Consider the following 16,048-nt stretch of genomic DNA (forward strand, 5'->3'; position numbering starts at 1 on the left):
TTATGGCAGGAAGGAAGGAAAAATCAATGTAAAAATAGGAAGAATGAGCATGCACAATTAAATATTCTATATCATGATACTGATAAATTTAAAAATCTATCGACAGATAACCGATATCATATCAATATATTCTGAGATATTTAATGATTTTCAATCTGTATTCCATCTCCGTTTCATCTGTTAGTGCATGAATGTTTTCAATATTATCCAAACGCTGTTATTATCATTTCAGTCTTTTTGAAGAGCCGATGCTTGTGATCACATGGCTTTCCGAGCCAATCAAAATGCGGCAGCTTTTAGAAAGGAGTCAGTTTCATGTCTATAATCCTGCTTCTTTTCACCCTGTTTGACTCTGTCTGTCTTTTCGTCTTGATCGGTCTCGTTTCTTTTCCCAGTGGTTTGTTATACCATATATTGACGTTTTTGTCTGCTGTTCTCCCAGTAGAGTCCACACAGCGCTTTACACAGATCACATACTGTGTGATCAGCACATATGTTTCCAGTCCTATCCAGTATTGCACGTGCTGTCATAAACCCCTCCATCAGCATCTGTGCGGTCTGCTTGTAAAGTTCAATAGTGGTGCAGAGACCCACGGGGTCAATACGTCGATATGTGTAAATATTTGATGATAAATTCTAGATGAATGGCCTTAGCATTGCCGGCTGCAGTGGGATTGTTTTGGACAGAAGATCCAAGTCTATGTTCTTGATCACTGACTCATAGCATTGATATACTAGCTGTCGAACCCTGCCACCCAGTTCAGAACAGTTTCCATTCTTCAGAAGGGCCAGCCTTGGGGAACGTCTCATTATGTTCCATGCCATGACTCGATTAATGTTTAATAATCTCCGTTTGGGCTGGAACATCACCCAAGGAGGGAGAAAAGAGGCTCACATGATTTATTTAAGAATGCCTGTGAGACGCCATGATTAATGCTTTGTTTAGCTCCATGGCAGTATCGACAGTGTTTGAAGGATCGGCCCGCCCAAATCCTCCTTGGCGGAATTTATTCCTAGACGAGAAAGGCTTTGCTGATGCCTTTAGCTAGTACTAATGATTACAACATTTTTGATTGAAGAATTCCACAGGATTACATATGGTTTCCGGTCATTAGGATTTGGATGTATGCCTGTTGTAATCAGTGCCAGCCAAAGTGTAGAACAGAGTTTTGTGAAGGGCTTGGAATGAAATATTCAAGGACTCTACAGGTTCATACAGGTCGCTCACCTCAGGTTATGTGCTTGAGTTGAGAAGTTATCATACCATGCAATGGAGGGTCTATGGCGTGGAGAGCTTTGCGTGTCAAGACTTGTGTGTGTGTATATATATCATTCAAAATAGCTTCAGAATTGATTTGCTTTCCATTGAGATAATTGGTTTGCAATATGTTTTTACAGATATTCCTAATTTTAAAGCAAATTATTTAATTCAATATTTATATAATTACATTTTAAATAATACCCATTCATTATTAAGGAAAAATGCAAAGCTTTACAATTAATATTAACCCAAAACTAAAATGAAAATAAATGAATTTGTGGTGATACTTTTTCTTCTTCTTCATCTAATCATCATCACATGCATTGAGCATTTTATTAATAATAATTGTAGTAGTATTAATTAATAGTATTATTACTATTGCAATTGTATATCATTATTTGTAGTATTTTTAAATCTATTGTGGATATATTACACAATATATTTTAAACAAAAGTAATAATTTGATCGGATTTAACACTATTGTTAAACTATCCACAATACATATTGTTATCGTGTCTAAAAGTAGAATTGTTTATTGGACACTTGTCTTGAAAATTTGAAATAATCTGTATTGCTGGGTTAAAAAGCAATACCTGTCGATTTTCCATATGAAATTTCTCCTGAATTCTACCGTAAACGTATTAGCCTATGTCTGTGGCTGAATGCTTAGACAGTAATGAACATGGTTTGGTTGAAATCCAGTGTATATCTGTGGAAGGTCTTCAAAGGTGTAATTAGACTCCATAATTGTGTGCATACTGCGTACTTGGACACACCATTGGCGGCAAAGATTTTTTTCATTTAATCTGAGGTGCTTGGAGAAAACAGCGCCCTCTGCTTGTCACTGCTTATTGGTGTGGAAAAAATAGATTTTAGATGTAACATAAAATATGTTTTTGTCCTTTTCTGTTTAGGTTAAAAAGGCCTTTTTTGCCTTGGTGGCCAATGGGGTCCGAGCAGCCCCTCTGTGGGAGACCAAGAAACAAAGTTTTGTGGGTAAGTATTGCAAGTATGGAATGATAATGAGTACAAAAACCGCCACATTTTGATACGAGTGACAGGAATCCATTTTGTACGAACAACAGCCTGATCTTTGATGGTAAAAGCTCTTAAAGGTATTAAAATTCTTAGTACCCTTTGGTGACTGTCGTCTTATCAGTTTCCAAGAGCGTTTTCCTTATCTACGGCTTTTTAAACCGAGGGTTGTAAGTGGAGCTGCTCTTTGGCAGACTCTCTAAGGGAGTGTAACATATACATCCAGATCTCTGTGGCCCTAGAAGAGATTCAGACTGGAGATGATCCTTCCTGTCACCCTCCAGAGCACTCAGCGGTCCTCTGATTTAGAGTCTTATCTGTTACCATGACAAAACCTGCTCGAAATAGAAGCGTGTGCTGACCAGTCTCAGCATTTGCCTCTGGCTCCACTAGAAGTGAAATAATGGTTTCTATGAGTTAATCAGAATTAGCAGTCAGGAGGAAACATCCAGAGCTTTCAAAGAAATAGTGTGGTGGAAATGACACTCTCGCTATTTATTTATATTTAAAATCCCGTTCGGCAAATGTTGGGGTTCGTAGGTTGTTTTTTTTGTAAATCTTTTTGAAAGATGTCTCTTTTGCAGCTCACCAAGGCTGCATTTATTTGATCAAAATACTGTAAAAACAGTGATATTATGAAGAATTATTACAAATTAAAATAGCTATGTCTATTTTATTGTATTTTAAAATGCAAGTTATTCCTGTGATGCAAAGCTGAATTTTCAGCATTACTCCAGTTTTCAGTGTCACATGATCCTTCAGAAATCTTTCTAATATGATGATTTGCTGCTCAAGAAAAAAAAAAAGAAATCTTATTTTCAGTTGTGCTGCTTTATAATTTCTTATTATACCATGTTACATTTTTTTCAGATTCTTTAATGAATAGAAAGTTGAAAACAACAGCATTTATTTGAAATATTCATTTTTTGTAACAATGTAAAAGTCTTGACTTCACTTTTGATCGGTTCAATGCATCCTTGCTGAATAAAATAGTTAATTTCTTTCCAAAATAGTTTACACTGACCGACCCAAAACCTTTAATATCCTGTTGTTTTTAAAGGTATTATTCACCCAGAAATTAAAATTCTGCCATTTACACAGCCTTATGTCATTTCAAACATGTATTACTTGATTTCTTTTGTGAAACATAACATAAAGAATATATTTTGAAAGAAATAATTTAATTTAATGCCATTACTCTCAATTTTTATTTGAAATAAAGGTGAGGAAATGATCAAAGAAATTATATTTTTGTGCAAACTGTTCCTTTAAGAGACTGAAAAAATAAATAAAAAAGAGAGACGAGTCCTAAATTACATCAGCACGGGTGGTAAAATCATTTAGTCCTGGATCTAAAAAAATCTCTTTAACCCAGTTTAAGTGCCTTCATCTTATAAAGCCTGTCTTTTCATTATGAAGGAGTCATGCTGGGATAACCTCTCAACACCAACCCCAGAGAATGAATGAGTCACCGGGAGAGGAAACTCATGAGTGACTCAGACTGATCCGCAACACACCATGCAATGTGACTCCACTAAATATCGAATATCCAACTGTAAATGGTCGTCCTCTGAGGTATCCAGGGACAGTATCTGTCCTCTCTAGAGAGATAACACAATCATAACAGACAGCCTGCAGGATACAGCTCACCAAAACACCATACTACAGTCTTTATCAAGCCGCTGTAAAGACTGTGTCAGATATCTGATAAATATGATGCATTTATAAATTTAATCTCAACCTCATAAAGCCTCATATTTCCTGCTTTATGTGGCCAGCTGTTAATGTTTCGGTAGATTTGCTTGTTCTCCCCAGGCGGCTGATCTGTGCTGGTCTACCATAAGCCTCTCAGTGTTGATAAAGGGCCGTTTGAGTGTGTCTGAAGTGCTGAGTCACTTACCTTCCTGTAGGCTCGGGCACAAATACAGTTATTAGTTCACATAAAAATGAAATTCTGTCATCGTCTATTCACCCTGATATTAATTAGCAGGGTTTTGAAACCTCTCACCTCTGAGAGCTCTTTTAGGAGTCTCTGTCAGCTTAATTCAATCTCCACAACGGCTCCAGCACTTGCTTATAGAGACCTCTTCAGCTGAAAAATTAACAATGTGCAATGCATGGTGATCAGGAGAATATGATGCTGTTCTGTAAATCCACACTGTCAGCTGAGGACAGCGCACTTCCTTTATGAAGCTTCACGAACTAGTGATGTCAGATTTGTGTGCTGATTGTTCTTTTGAACCAGTCAAAATGATTCATTACACATTTGCGAATCACTTGGTTTAAACACACCAGTGTACAAATATGAAATCAGACCTACCAACTCTAGGGCCTACAATATACACTCACCTAAAGGATTATTAGGAACACCATACTAATACTATGTTTGACCCCCTTTCGCCTTCAGAACTGCCTTAATTCTATGTGGCATTGATTCAACAAGGTGCTGAAAGCATTCTTTAGAAATGTTGGCCCATATTGATAGGATAGCATCTTGCAGTTGATGGAGATTTGTGGGATGCACATCCAGGGCACGAAGCTCCCGTTCCACCACATCCCAAAGATGCTCTATTGGGTTGAGATCTGGTGACTGTGGGGGCCATTTTAGTACAGTGAACTCATTGTCATGTTCAAGAAACCAATTTGAAATGATTCGAGCTTTGTGACATGGTGCATTATCCTGCTGGAAGTAGCCATCAGAGGATGGGTACATGGTGGTCATAAAGGGATGGACATGGTCAGAAACAATGCTTAGGTAGGCCGTGGCATTTAAACGATGCCCAATTGGCACTAAGGGGCCTAAAGTGTGCCAAGAAAACATCCCCCACACCATTACACCACCACCACCAGCCTGCACAGTGGTAACAAGGCATGATGGATCCATGTTCTCATTCTGTTTACGCCAAATTCTGACTCTACCATCTGAATGTCTCAACAGAAATCGAGACTCATCAGACCAGGCAACATTTTTCCAGTCTTCAACTGTCCAATTTTGGTGAGCTCGTGCAAATTGTAGCCTCTTTTTCCTATTTGTAGTGGAGATGAGTGGTACCCGGTGGGGTCTTCTGCTGTTGTAGCCCATCCGCCTCAAGGTTGTGCGTGTTGTGGCTTCACAAATGCTTTGCTGCATACCTCGGTTGTAACGAGTGGTTATTTCAGTCAAAGTTGCTCTTCTATCAGCTTGAATCAGTCGGCCCATTCTCCTCTGACCTCTAGCATCAACAAGGCATTTTTGCTCACAGGACTGCCGCATACTGGATGTTTTTCCCTTTTCACACCATTCTTTGTAAACCCTAGAAATGGTTGTGCGTGAAAATCCGAGTAACTGAGCAGATTGTGAAATACTCAGACTGGCCCGTCTGGCACCAACAACCATGCCACACTCAAAATTGCTTAAATCACCTTTCTTTCCCATTCTGACATTCAGTTTGGAGTTCAGGAGATTGTCTTGACCAGGACCACACCCCTAAATGCATTGAAGCAACTGCCATGTGATTGGTTGATTAGATAATTGCATTAATGAGAAATTGAACAGGTGTTCCTAATAATCCTTTAGGTGAGTGTAAAGTAAGTTTTTTAGACCAACACCATCCAGACCAACGCTGCATCCAAAATTGAATACGTCCCTGCTATATAGTTTGCAAAAAACAGTACGCCAAAAGAGTAGCATGTCCGAATACATAGTATTTGAAAAGCAGTAAGTGAAAAGTCCCCGAATGACCTGCTACTTTTGCAGAGATTCTGAAGTGCGCTTTCGATGGACACTTTACCATCTCTCAAGTCCTGAAGCCCCACAATCCCTCATTTCTTCTCTTGCTGATTAAGACTGAGACCACAATGTGGGCCGGCTTGACAGGAGCAGATAAAAATACGCCTGAACCCTTCATCGCCTTTTAATCAAGAGAGTGATTACACTGTGGTGGTGTGAGCGTCTCAGAAACTCTCTCTTTCTTCCGGCACTGATTTAGCCACAGTGTTCAGAAGTCGGCTGCCAGGGTTTATGTAATGTTGTAAATACTGCCGTCTCAGTTAACAGACATCACTCATATGTGACTATTCTCTAGGACACAGAACATTGATGTTGACCTACTGTCTCCTCCGGTATCATGTTTATGTATTGTGTTAAGGTGCTATATGAGATCTGTTTTAGCTCATGGCTGGCATAACGCCACACCTCATGGAGAACCTCCCTTCTGAATGAGCTCCACTGTACTTGGTGAAGGGAAACCCATGCCATCTATTTTTACTGTTTATTACTGGTTCAAATGAAGACTAGAGAGTTCAGAGATACTTCCCTTTCATACTTGAGTCTTAATATGTCTTTCTTGTTTCTCTGCAGGCATGCTAACCATCACAGACTTCATCAACATACTTCACAGATACTACAAATCACCCATGGTACGTAATGCACTCTTTCTTGTGTTATTTTATTCTAGTTTTCAGCAGAAAAACTGAACTCTTAGGCCCTAAACACACTGACAATTTCATATTACTGTATATATGTCATTTTATTCATTTATTTATTTGTATGCATGTAGGTATTTATTTATTTATTCATTCATTTATATATATATATATATATAAATTGTAAATTGTAGAAAAAATAAAAACATATAATATATAGATGGTCTTTCTCATAAAATTATTTTCTAGGTTTTTCGTAGAAATACTTCACACTTAAGCCTGAAACATATTACTCTCAATTTCAGACTCCATTGTGATAAGAATTGTCATATTATTTTTATTTATTCATCCATTCATATATATATGAATATATACTTTTAATTCCCCCACTTTTAATTATTTTACTTCAATGAAAGGTTCGATTTTTGCGAATTTTAAAAGTTAAAAAAGAAAACCATGGAGATTTATTTTTTTATAGTCATCTTTGATCATATTTACTAAGGGTGCCAATAATTCGGACCACAACTGTGTGTGTGTGTGTGTGTGTGTGTGTGTGTATGTATGTACTGTATGTATGTGGCCTTTCTATTATTTTTTTTTTTTTTTTTTTTTTATTATCTGTTGTTATTTTTTTTCTCTTGGGCCTCTTAAGTGACATTTTATTTTATTTTATTATATTTTATTGCCTGGTTTCTTAGTACTTCACTGATATCTAGTGTACATGTGTACAGTAAAAGGCGCTGTATTTACCTTTTCTGGCTGGCAAATGGGCATTTGATAGCCATGAGCATTTTGTGAACCTCACGCCATTTAAAATAACTGACTCCTGTTCTCAGTGTGATCCTGAACACAGACATGGCAGAGTCGAACATTCCAGAAACACTTCATTATTTGCAAAAAGTTGCTTACTATATAATTCACAGCCTCAAATCCGCTTTACAACTTCTCTTCCTGCTCATCAGTATTCATTTTAGAGTTTTGTGAATTTATTCAAGAACATAGAAACCACTAATCACTTTGAATAAAAACAACATCCTCTCTCATTTATTTGGGAACGAAACGCCCCATCAGTTCTATTCTGCAGAGACAGGAAGTAGTTGAGAATGATGTAAAGCTTCTTCCTCCGCTTACAGGGAAAGCACAGCTGTGGCTTAATTATTTATCTTTGTGTGCGTATGTTACATACTGACGATGATCTTAAATAGACTCTAACAATTCCACACATGTCCATGTGTTTCTCAATTGGCAGGATGTGTTTTGAAGAGTGCGCTGTTTGTAGGGACACACCATGATTTTTACCATTTACTGTACATACATTTATATTTTCCCGTTCAAAAGTTTGGGGTCAGTAAGATTTTTTTTTAAGTTTTCCAAAAAGTCTCTTTTGCTCACCAAGGCTGCCTTTATTCGATCAAAAATACAGTAAAAAACGTAATATTGTGCAATTATCACAATTTAAAATACGTGTTTTCTATTTTAATATATTTAAAAATGTAATTTATTTCTGTGATGCATCATCACTCCAGTCTTCAGTGTCACATGATCCTCCAGAAATCATTCTGACATGCTGATTTGCTGCTCAAGAAATTTCTTATTAATATCAATGTAATTACTATTGTTATATTATTATCAATGTTGACAACAGAACTGCATTTTATTTGAAATAGAAAACTTTTGTAACATTAATATAAATATCTTTACTTTTGATATAATGCACCATTGCTGAATAAAATTAGTACTGACCCCAAACATTTGAATGGTAGTGTATATTATTATTAATGAATGCAACATTTCATTTCAAATTTTACATTACATATTTTACTTGAAGTGAACTGGAAGAACAGGTAATTCAAAACACACCAATATTTATATATAAACATCCATTCAGTATTAAGCAATTTAGCCTGACCTAAAACACAATGCATAGAACTGTGAAACTATCCAAAGAGTTTAACCAATCATGACAGAGATCATTTATGCACAGAAGTCTTAAAGGTAAAACGTCTTTATAAGTGGACTTTATATCTAAAGGTAGAATATGTCCCCTTTAAGGACTGGCACACACTCGCTAACACTCTCTTCCCAGTTCTCCCCACAGCCTCCAAGAAATTGTGAGCTTCAGCATTAACCCATTTTCATCTCCCATCGGTCATTATCACGCACTGAAAGGTGCACACACACATGCACACGGTAATCATTAGCTAACATATGGAACAGGAGCCTGTGCATCCTCTGATCAGCCGTGCTTTTATGATTAGTCATGCGGGTTTAGACGTTACCCTACATCAGCAGTGTGGTGCGGATCTTTAATTGGTGCTCCTGTGGGAAGCCTGCTGTTTCTGTGTCTCACTTTCACTCAGTCAGTGTTTTTGCTCTTAAGGGTCAGGACTGCACTCCTATGTCTCCTTTTCCCAGTTTCAGGAATCAGGCTTTTTGGACCTCGTCTGTGTTTCTCATTGGTCTTGTTGGTCAACAGATGCTTATGTCAGATTGTGTTGCAGGAAAAGTTAACATTTTCTCAGGATGTTAATGTCACAATGGCTCAAGAGTTTTAGGTAACACTTTACAATAAGGTTTATAAGTTAATGCCCTGTGAACTAACATGAACAAACAATGAACAACTTTATTTTTTACTAACTAACATTGACAAAGATTAATAAATACTGTAACAAAAGTAGCTCATGTTAGTTAATACATTAACTAATGTTAACAAATGAGACCTTATTGTAAAGTGTTACCATTATTTATTATAAAATATGCTCATCTGCAACCTACAGTTACATATTGCTATTATATGTAACCTATAATTTAGATATTTAAATGCACTTTAATAATTGTATACTAATTATTTATACTAATTTTATGTAATAAAATTTAAATATTATTATTATAATAATAATATACATTTTAATTAATTCATTTATTATTACTATTATTATACAATGAGAATATCAGTTTAATGTGAATGTTTGTAGTAATAGTCTCTTGTTTTTGTTCAGGTACAAATCTATGAGCTTGAGGAGCATAAAATTGAGACGTGGAGAGGTAAGAAATTTTCACAGGTGTTTTCCCCCAGTGTTTACTGGTTTGTTTTTTAGATGTTTTATTTATTCATTTATTTTTTTATAACAGAGCTCTATCTACAAGAAACATTTAAGCCTTTAGTGAACATATCTCCAGATGCAAGGTAAGAGCAGATCATTTCTGTGTTAACTAGGGCTGGTCCGAATACCATTTTTTGAGCTTCGAAGCTTAATGAACATTGAATATTCGAAGCTTCGGAGAGAGGGGGCTGAACATATTCTTCTCTCTAATAAAGGCAGGAATCTCTGTGTCTGTATGTCCGTTTGCATTTTGATTATTTCGAGAACCGTTCATCCAATTGACTTCACAAGGGAGTGCAGTGTCGCATTTGGTGCAATATAGATGGACACGCGAGACGCGACACGTTCAGAATTAATAAACAGTAAACTACAGAACAGCGCGAGCGGGAAGCGGCGCGCCTCACACAGGCAGGGCTTATGCTCCGAGAATGGACACTGACTGCACTAGTGATATAAAACACACACACACAGGTCTGTTAACTTAAGCAATACTTAAGGTAGTCTAATATTTTTCTGACTAACAAATTACTGACACAGTAAAGGGTAGATTTAAATAAAGAAAAACGAAATTTAGATAAAGAAAAACGAAATTTAGATAAAGAAAAACGAAATTTAAATAAAGAGAAAATGAAATTGAAATAAAGAAAAACGAAATTAAGTTAAATTATTTTCCACAATGTCAAAGCAACGCAGCTTAACCCAAAACACAAGCTCAGGCATGCACTTCTGTCCATACAAACTCCGCTGTTCTGCGCTCTAGCCAGAGAACACTCCCGTTGCTGGAACAGGCGTCGGTTCTATTTCGGTTCTATTTCTAGCATGCACGCGTTTTCCGCGTGGCTCGAGCAACGCCTGAGACGCGTGTCTCACGCAGGCAGTGTGCAAACTCCAACCTGTTCACATGGGAGCCGAAATAAAAACGGACACGCCCCGCAGCCAGTGAGTCGCCGGCCTTATTCAAGCGCGAATGAGAACCGTTTCGCGGGGGATCCCAGGTGTGCAAAAAAAACAAAACAACAACGAATATTCGTATGTCAAATTTTCAAATCGAATACCAACCCACCGAACGAATATTCTAATATTCGGGTCCAGCCCTAGTGTTAACATACATGTTATTCTTTGCCTTGCAATGGAAAGTCTGTTGGGTAATCTTATATATTGAAGAGGATTTGTGCCTTTCCCCTGCAGCTTTTGACAGTACATTAGTGAACTGTAGTTCCTTTAGTAAACCACAACCCTTTTTCCTCTCATATATTGCCCTTTCCTGTAAGTATTGTGCTGTTGTGCTGTATTAAATTATTCAGTGCACGTCGTCTTGGAAGAGCAAAACTCTGAATTTTATCAGGGTCCTCTGAAGTTGCCCTTGTGTTCCTCAGGTCACTGCAGTGAAATTGACTTTCTCTGCCTCTATATCATGTGTGTTTCAGCATATTTGATGCTGTGTATTCACTGATCAAAAACAAGATCCACCGGTTGCCCGTCATCGATCCTGTCAGTGGAAATGCACTTTACATTTTGACGCACAAAAGGATCCTGAAATTCCTTCAGCTGTTTGTAAGTTCAGCAATATATTTATTCTGTGTATAAATTTTGGGCATTTAGCAAGATTTCTGGGGGGGGGGGGGTGTTTGGGCGGGGTTTGCGGTTTAACCGATGCTGTAACAAAGTGCACAGTCATTTCCTCTAGAATGAATGAGGAAGGAACAGAATGAATAGGATGAAAAAGTGCAAGAGGAAGGGAGGGGTAGAACAGATGAAGAGGCTGAGAAAAGTCCCTAGATTTTTGCAATATATCTAATCACAATTCCATGGCCTTATATATGCTTTAACAGTGTGAACTGCTTCCATCTCTCAGGAAAATGTCAATGTCATGTAAAGACTTTGAAAGAGAGATGTTGATGTCTGAGCAATGCAGCTTTTACGATGCACTGCAAGGGAAAATAAAGAATTCTTAGAAAGTGTTTTTGTTTGCCAAAGGCAAAGCAGCCAATATAATTCCTATAATTACTATATGTTTTTTATACTATTTGTTTGTGTGTCTCAGGTCTGTGAGATGCCAAAGCCTGCCTTTATGAAGCAGACACTGGAGGAGCTGAGCATCGGGACCTACAGCAACATCGCCTTCATTCACCCCGACACGCCAATCATCAAAGCACTCTGCATCTTTGTGGAGAGGAGAGTGTCAGCACTGCCTGTGGTGGATGAGTCGGGTATGATTCAAGAGAAAAAAAGATATTATGCATTTCAAAAGAGTGCAACAATGTCCGCCCACTTATTTCAGCAGCATTGGTTCCGGAAGTATTTTTTCCATTCATTTCTCCCATAGAGATTTAAAAAAAAAGTCTTTGTCAAAGCATTATAAGCCATGAACCAAGTCAACCAGCTACGAGGTGAATCATAACATTACAAACTTTGATTTTGAAAAGTATTTGAAAATCGGACAAAAAAGACCGTGTGCTTAATGTCTTTTGTGAGGGAAAGAACTACAATCCCATGAACCATTGCGAACAGCATAATCAAATTATAAACAACGGAGGATATAAAACTACTCATTTAAAAATGTTGATTATATATATTAAAAAACAATATATTTTAAGTTTATTGCAAAAGATGGATGCATATACAAATATTTAAGTATTTAGAGAGTGTAGGGAGGCCTACTTGATTAAGTAATTCGCATTGCACGTTTTGCTTGTTTCGACTCCCCTGTGGAATTGTCTGCACAGCATCATGGGTAATGTAGTTTCCACTGTTAAACATGATTATTAAAAAGTAAGTTGAAAAATGTAGCCTGACAGCTTCAACAGAAGCAAATACCACCGATTAACAACCTCGTAGCTCACAGTAAGGCTGTCAAAAAAGTTTAAAAATTTATTTCCCTATGGAGAAAATGAATCTGGTTTTTACTTCAGAAACCCAACTGTTGCACTCTATACTCTTACAGTTAGGAAATTTACTCATTTAAAACTTAATGACTTTTTTCTTTGTATTTTCCACTTTCAGGAAAAGTTGTAGATATTTATTCCAAATTTGATGTCATTGTAAGTATATTATGTATTTATTTTATTGTTAATTGAGCAAAAAACGATTGGCCTATACACCAGACATTCATTATCTTTGTGTGTGTGTTTGTAGAATCTTGCTGCTGAAAAGACGTACAACAACCTGGACATTAGCGTGACACAGGCGCTGATGCACAGGTCACAGTACTTTGAAGGGGTCATGAAATGCAACAGATTAGAGACACTGGAAACAATAGTAGATCGGATAGTCAAGGCTGAGGTGAGCTGAGTGTCTTCCTTTTTGTCTTCATATATCTGCAACATTGACACCAAAATCTGCTCAGTTTTAGGTATTCTAGAGCTGTGCTAGTTGCTCTTGGTTAATAGATATTAAAGGCACACTATGCAAGATTTGTACCTTAATATATCAGGCCTTAATATATCAGTGGTATTTACGACAATAACGTTAAATACAAGTACTCCACGGCGACTCTAGGGGGCGCTGTTAGACAAAAACGGAAACTGCACTATAGCTTCTTTTGGAAACAGAAATCAACTGTTGCCCTTGCTTTTGGTAATGTATTCTAAAGCAGATCTTGGTAATAGATATGCAGGAGCTCTAGTTTTTGCAGATTTTCAAAAGTTCCTCCAGCTCTTCATAGATAAAATATTTTACAGTTGCTCTTGGTAATATGCACTAGAGCAGCTCTTGGCAATTGATATTGTACCTTTAGATTACTGTAGATTATATATTCTCTAGAGCAAATGGGTAACAAAAAAAATCTAGAGCTGCTGCCAGTCTTTATAGAGGTGTTATTCTAGCATAATATATATTCTAGAGCAGATTTTCAAGAGTTGCTCTAGCTCTTCATAATGGTGATTCTAGATAGATGTATAATACAGCTAGTCTTTGTCTTTATAGAGGTAAATGTTGAGTTGTTCTTGATAATGTATTCTAGAGCAGCTCTTTGTAATAGATATTATACATCTGCTCTGGTAGCATTCAACAGTTGCTCTAACTCCTTATAGAGGAAATATTGAGTCGCTCTCGGTAATATGTATATTATACTGCTGCTCTTGGACACATATATTTTGGTGCTCGGGCCTCTTGGAATTTCTCCATTTATTATTATTAGCACTTATACTTATATTTTACAGTCGCTCTTGGCAATAAGAGCATCTTTTGGTAATATATATTGTATAGTTGCTTTAGATCACTATAGAAAAGAGATTCTAGAGCAACTGGGTAATAGATACCCTAGATCAGGGTTCACCAATCTCGGTCCTGGAGGGCCACTGTCCTGCAGAGTTTAGCTCCAACCCCAATTAAACACACCTGAACCAGCTAATCAAGGTCTCACTAGGCATACTAGAAACTTTCAAACAGGTGTGTTGGAGCTGGTTGGAGCTAAACTCTGCAGGACAGCGGCCCTCCAGGACCGAGATTGGTGAACCCTGCCCTAGATATTCTATAGCTGCTCTAATTCACTATAGAGGAGATATTTTATATCGTGGTCCTCCCTCTTGCTTCTCAGTATTTTAGAGCTTCTCTAGGTCAGAGGATATTTTCTCCTCTAGAAGCTGATGTCTCTGTTCTCAATCAGGTGCACAGGCTGGTGGTGGTGGATGAGAACGGCAGCATTGTAGGCATCGTCTCTCTGTCGGACATCCTCCAGGCGCTGGTTCTTAACCCCGCAGGTATAAATGCTCAGCATTCCTAAAGCTCATTTCCAGCAGGACCCTCTTCTTCTCAACCTCTCTCGCCCAAACCACAGGTACTTCATGCACAGGTTGCTTGACACACCGCCACTGCTGCCGCTGCTGGGGTCACCGAGACGATGCATGACCACTGCCTGGCTCATGATGTGTGCGCCGATGGCATGTGCTAACTTGCTCTTTCTGTTTCCACCACAGAACCAAACATGATTGGCTTTGATTCTAGAGGGCAGTTGACAAAGGATGGCCTGTGTGCGTGTGTGTGTCCACATTTCACCGCATATGATTTTGATTAATGAATGACACTTGCAGGACATCAGAGCCACTGCAGAGCTGCCCATCTGCTGATGGAGAGTGTCCTGCAGTATTTCAACTCAACCACTCACTCTGTCCTCTCAACACATGCACACAACACACATAATGCCGTAGGTTTTTACAGAAGAATCATTTTATAGTTCTGCTTATAAGTTTGCAAACCATTTGCAGAATATGCAAAAAATATCAATTCTGTCATCATTTACTCACCATCATGTTGTTCCAAACCATTAGTCTTTCATTAATTATTGGAAGATATTTTTTAATTAGAGATTTACAATGTTCATAAAAACATTGTAAAAGAAATCCATAGAAATCGAGCAGTTTAATCCAAGTCTTCCTAAAAGACATGATCGCTTTATATGATAAACAGATTTAATTTAGGCTTTTATTTGCATATAAACATTGATCAGCTAATGTACACAGAGCACTCAAATATGGTAAACGGAAGTTCAACCGTACTTGCTTGACTTGAGAAAAAAACGTTTTTTGAAGAAGCTCAGATGTGTTTGGTGTTACACAAGAATGAACCTCGTTGGTTCTCGCGTGTCAAACTAGAAAGCTTGAGCTTCCGTTTACTACATTCGAGTGCAGTATGTATGTTCGCTGATCAGTGTTTAAATTGAGCAATTTTATATTCTGCAAGGGGTGTGTAAACTTATGAAAAAAAAGACAGATGAGCAGAACTGTATAACCGATGGAATATGTTGCACATCTTGGTATGACAGACATCTAAATCCAAATCAGATGGTGGGATATAATACACTTCTCTCTATTTTGTCAGAAAACTCGAACTTTCTGAATTTGCTTCTTGAGAGGTCGCTGTGTGCTGGGTGCCTGTCTTGTTGTCTGTGAATTTATAACACTGAATATTAATTGCTGCTGTGAAGAGTGTTATGAATCCTAAGTAGCAGATGTGATGCTGCTAATATTGCAAATAGTATGCATGGATCAAAAGATATTCTGCCCTGGTGTACAGTCCTGCTCCTGGAGATGGACCTTCCTGCAGAGCAGGGTCAGAAATGAACGGAAGCTTGAGGCAAAAAATAACAATAATGCCCCCCAAATTCAAGATAAGGGGGCAAAAAAATGCCCCATTACAATTAAACTAAATTTATTACAACTGTAGTAATAGACAGCACTCAAATTTGGTAAACGGAGGCTCATACGTGCTTGCTTGATGCACGAGAACCAATGAGGTTCATTCTCGT

The 16,048-nt window shown here is 37.7% G+C and overlaps 1 protein-coding gene across 8 annotated transcripts in view; it reads left to right on the top strand.

Annotated features, from left to right (window-relative positions):
* The window catches only part of prkag2a (protein kinase, AMP-activated, gamma 2 non-catalytic subunit a), a 66,011-nt gene that overhangs the window by 47,574 nt on the left and 2,389 nt on the right, over window positions 1–16,048 (top strand). For 5 of the 8 annotated variants that reach the window (XM_079862944.1, XM_079862946.1, XM_079862945.1 and 2 more), the window contains 9 exons: window positions 2,176–2,257; window positions 6,636–6,694; window positions 9,700–9,745; window positions 9,833–9,887; window positions 11,232–11,358; window positions 11,849–12,014; window positions 12,808–12,845; window positions 12,940–13,086; window positions 14,411–14,504. In XM_079862944.1, the coding sequence (XP_079719070.1) occupies window positions 2,176–2,257; window positions 6,636–6,694; window positions 9,700–9,745; window positions 9,833–9,887; window positions 11,232–11,358; window positions 11,849–12,014; window positions 12,808–12,845; window positions 12,940–13,086; window positions 14,411–14,504 (814 nt within the window). Of the gene's footprint in view, window positions 1–2,175; window positions 2,258–6,635; window positions 6,695–9,699; window positions 9,746–9,832; window positions 9,888–11,231; window positions 11,359–11,848; window positions 12,015–12,807; window positions 12,846–12,939; window positions 13,087–14,410; window positions 14,582–16,048 lie in introns of all 8 variants that reach the window. The other 3 variants (XR_013820157.1, XR_013820158.1, XR_013820159.1) reach the window with 1 other exon arrangement.

The sequence above is a fragment of the Squalius cephalus genome, assembly GCF_949319135.1.
Source record: "Squalius cephalus genome assembly, chromosome: 25".
NCBI classification, from domain to species: domain Eukaryota; kingdom Metazoa; phylum Chordata; class Actinopteri; order Cypriniformes; family Leuciscidae; genus Squalius; species Squalius cephalus.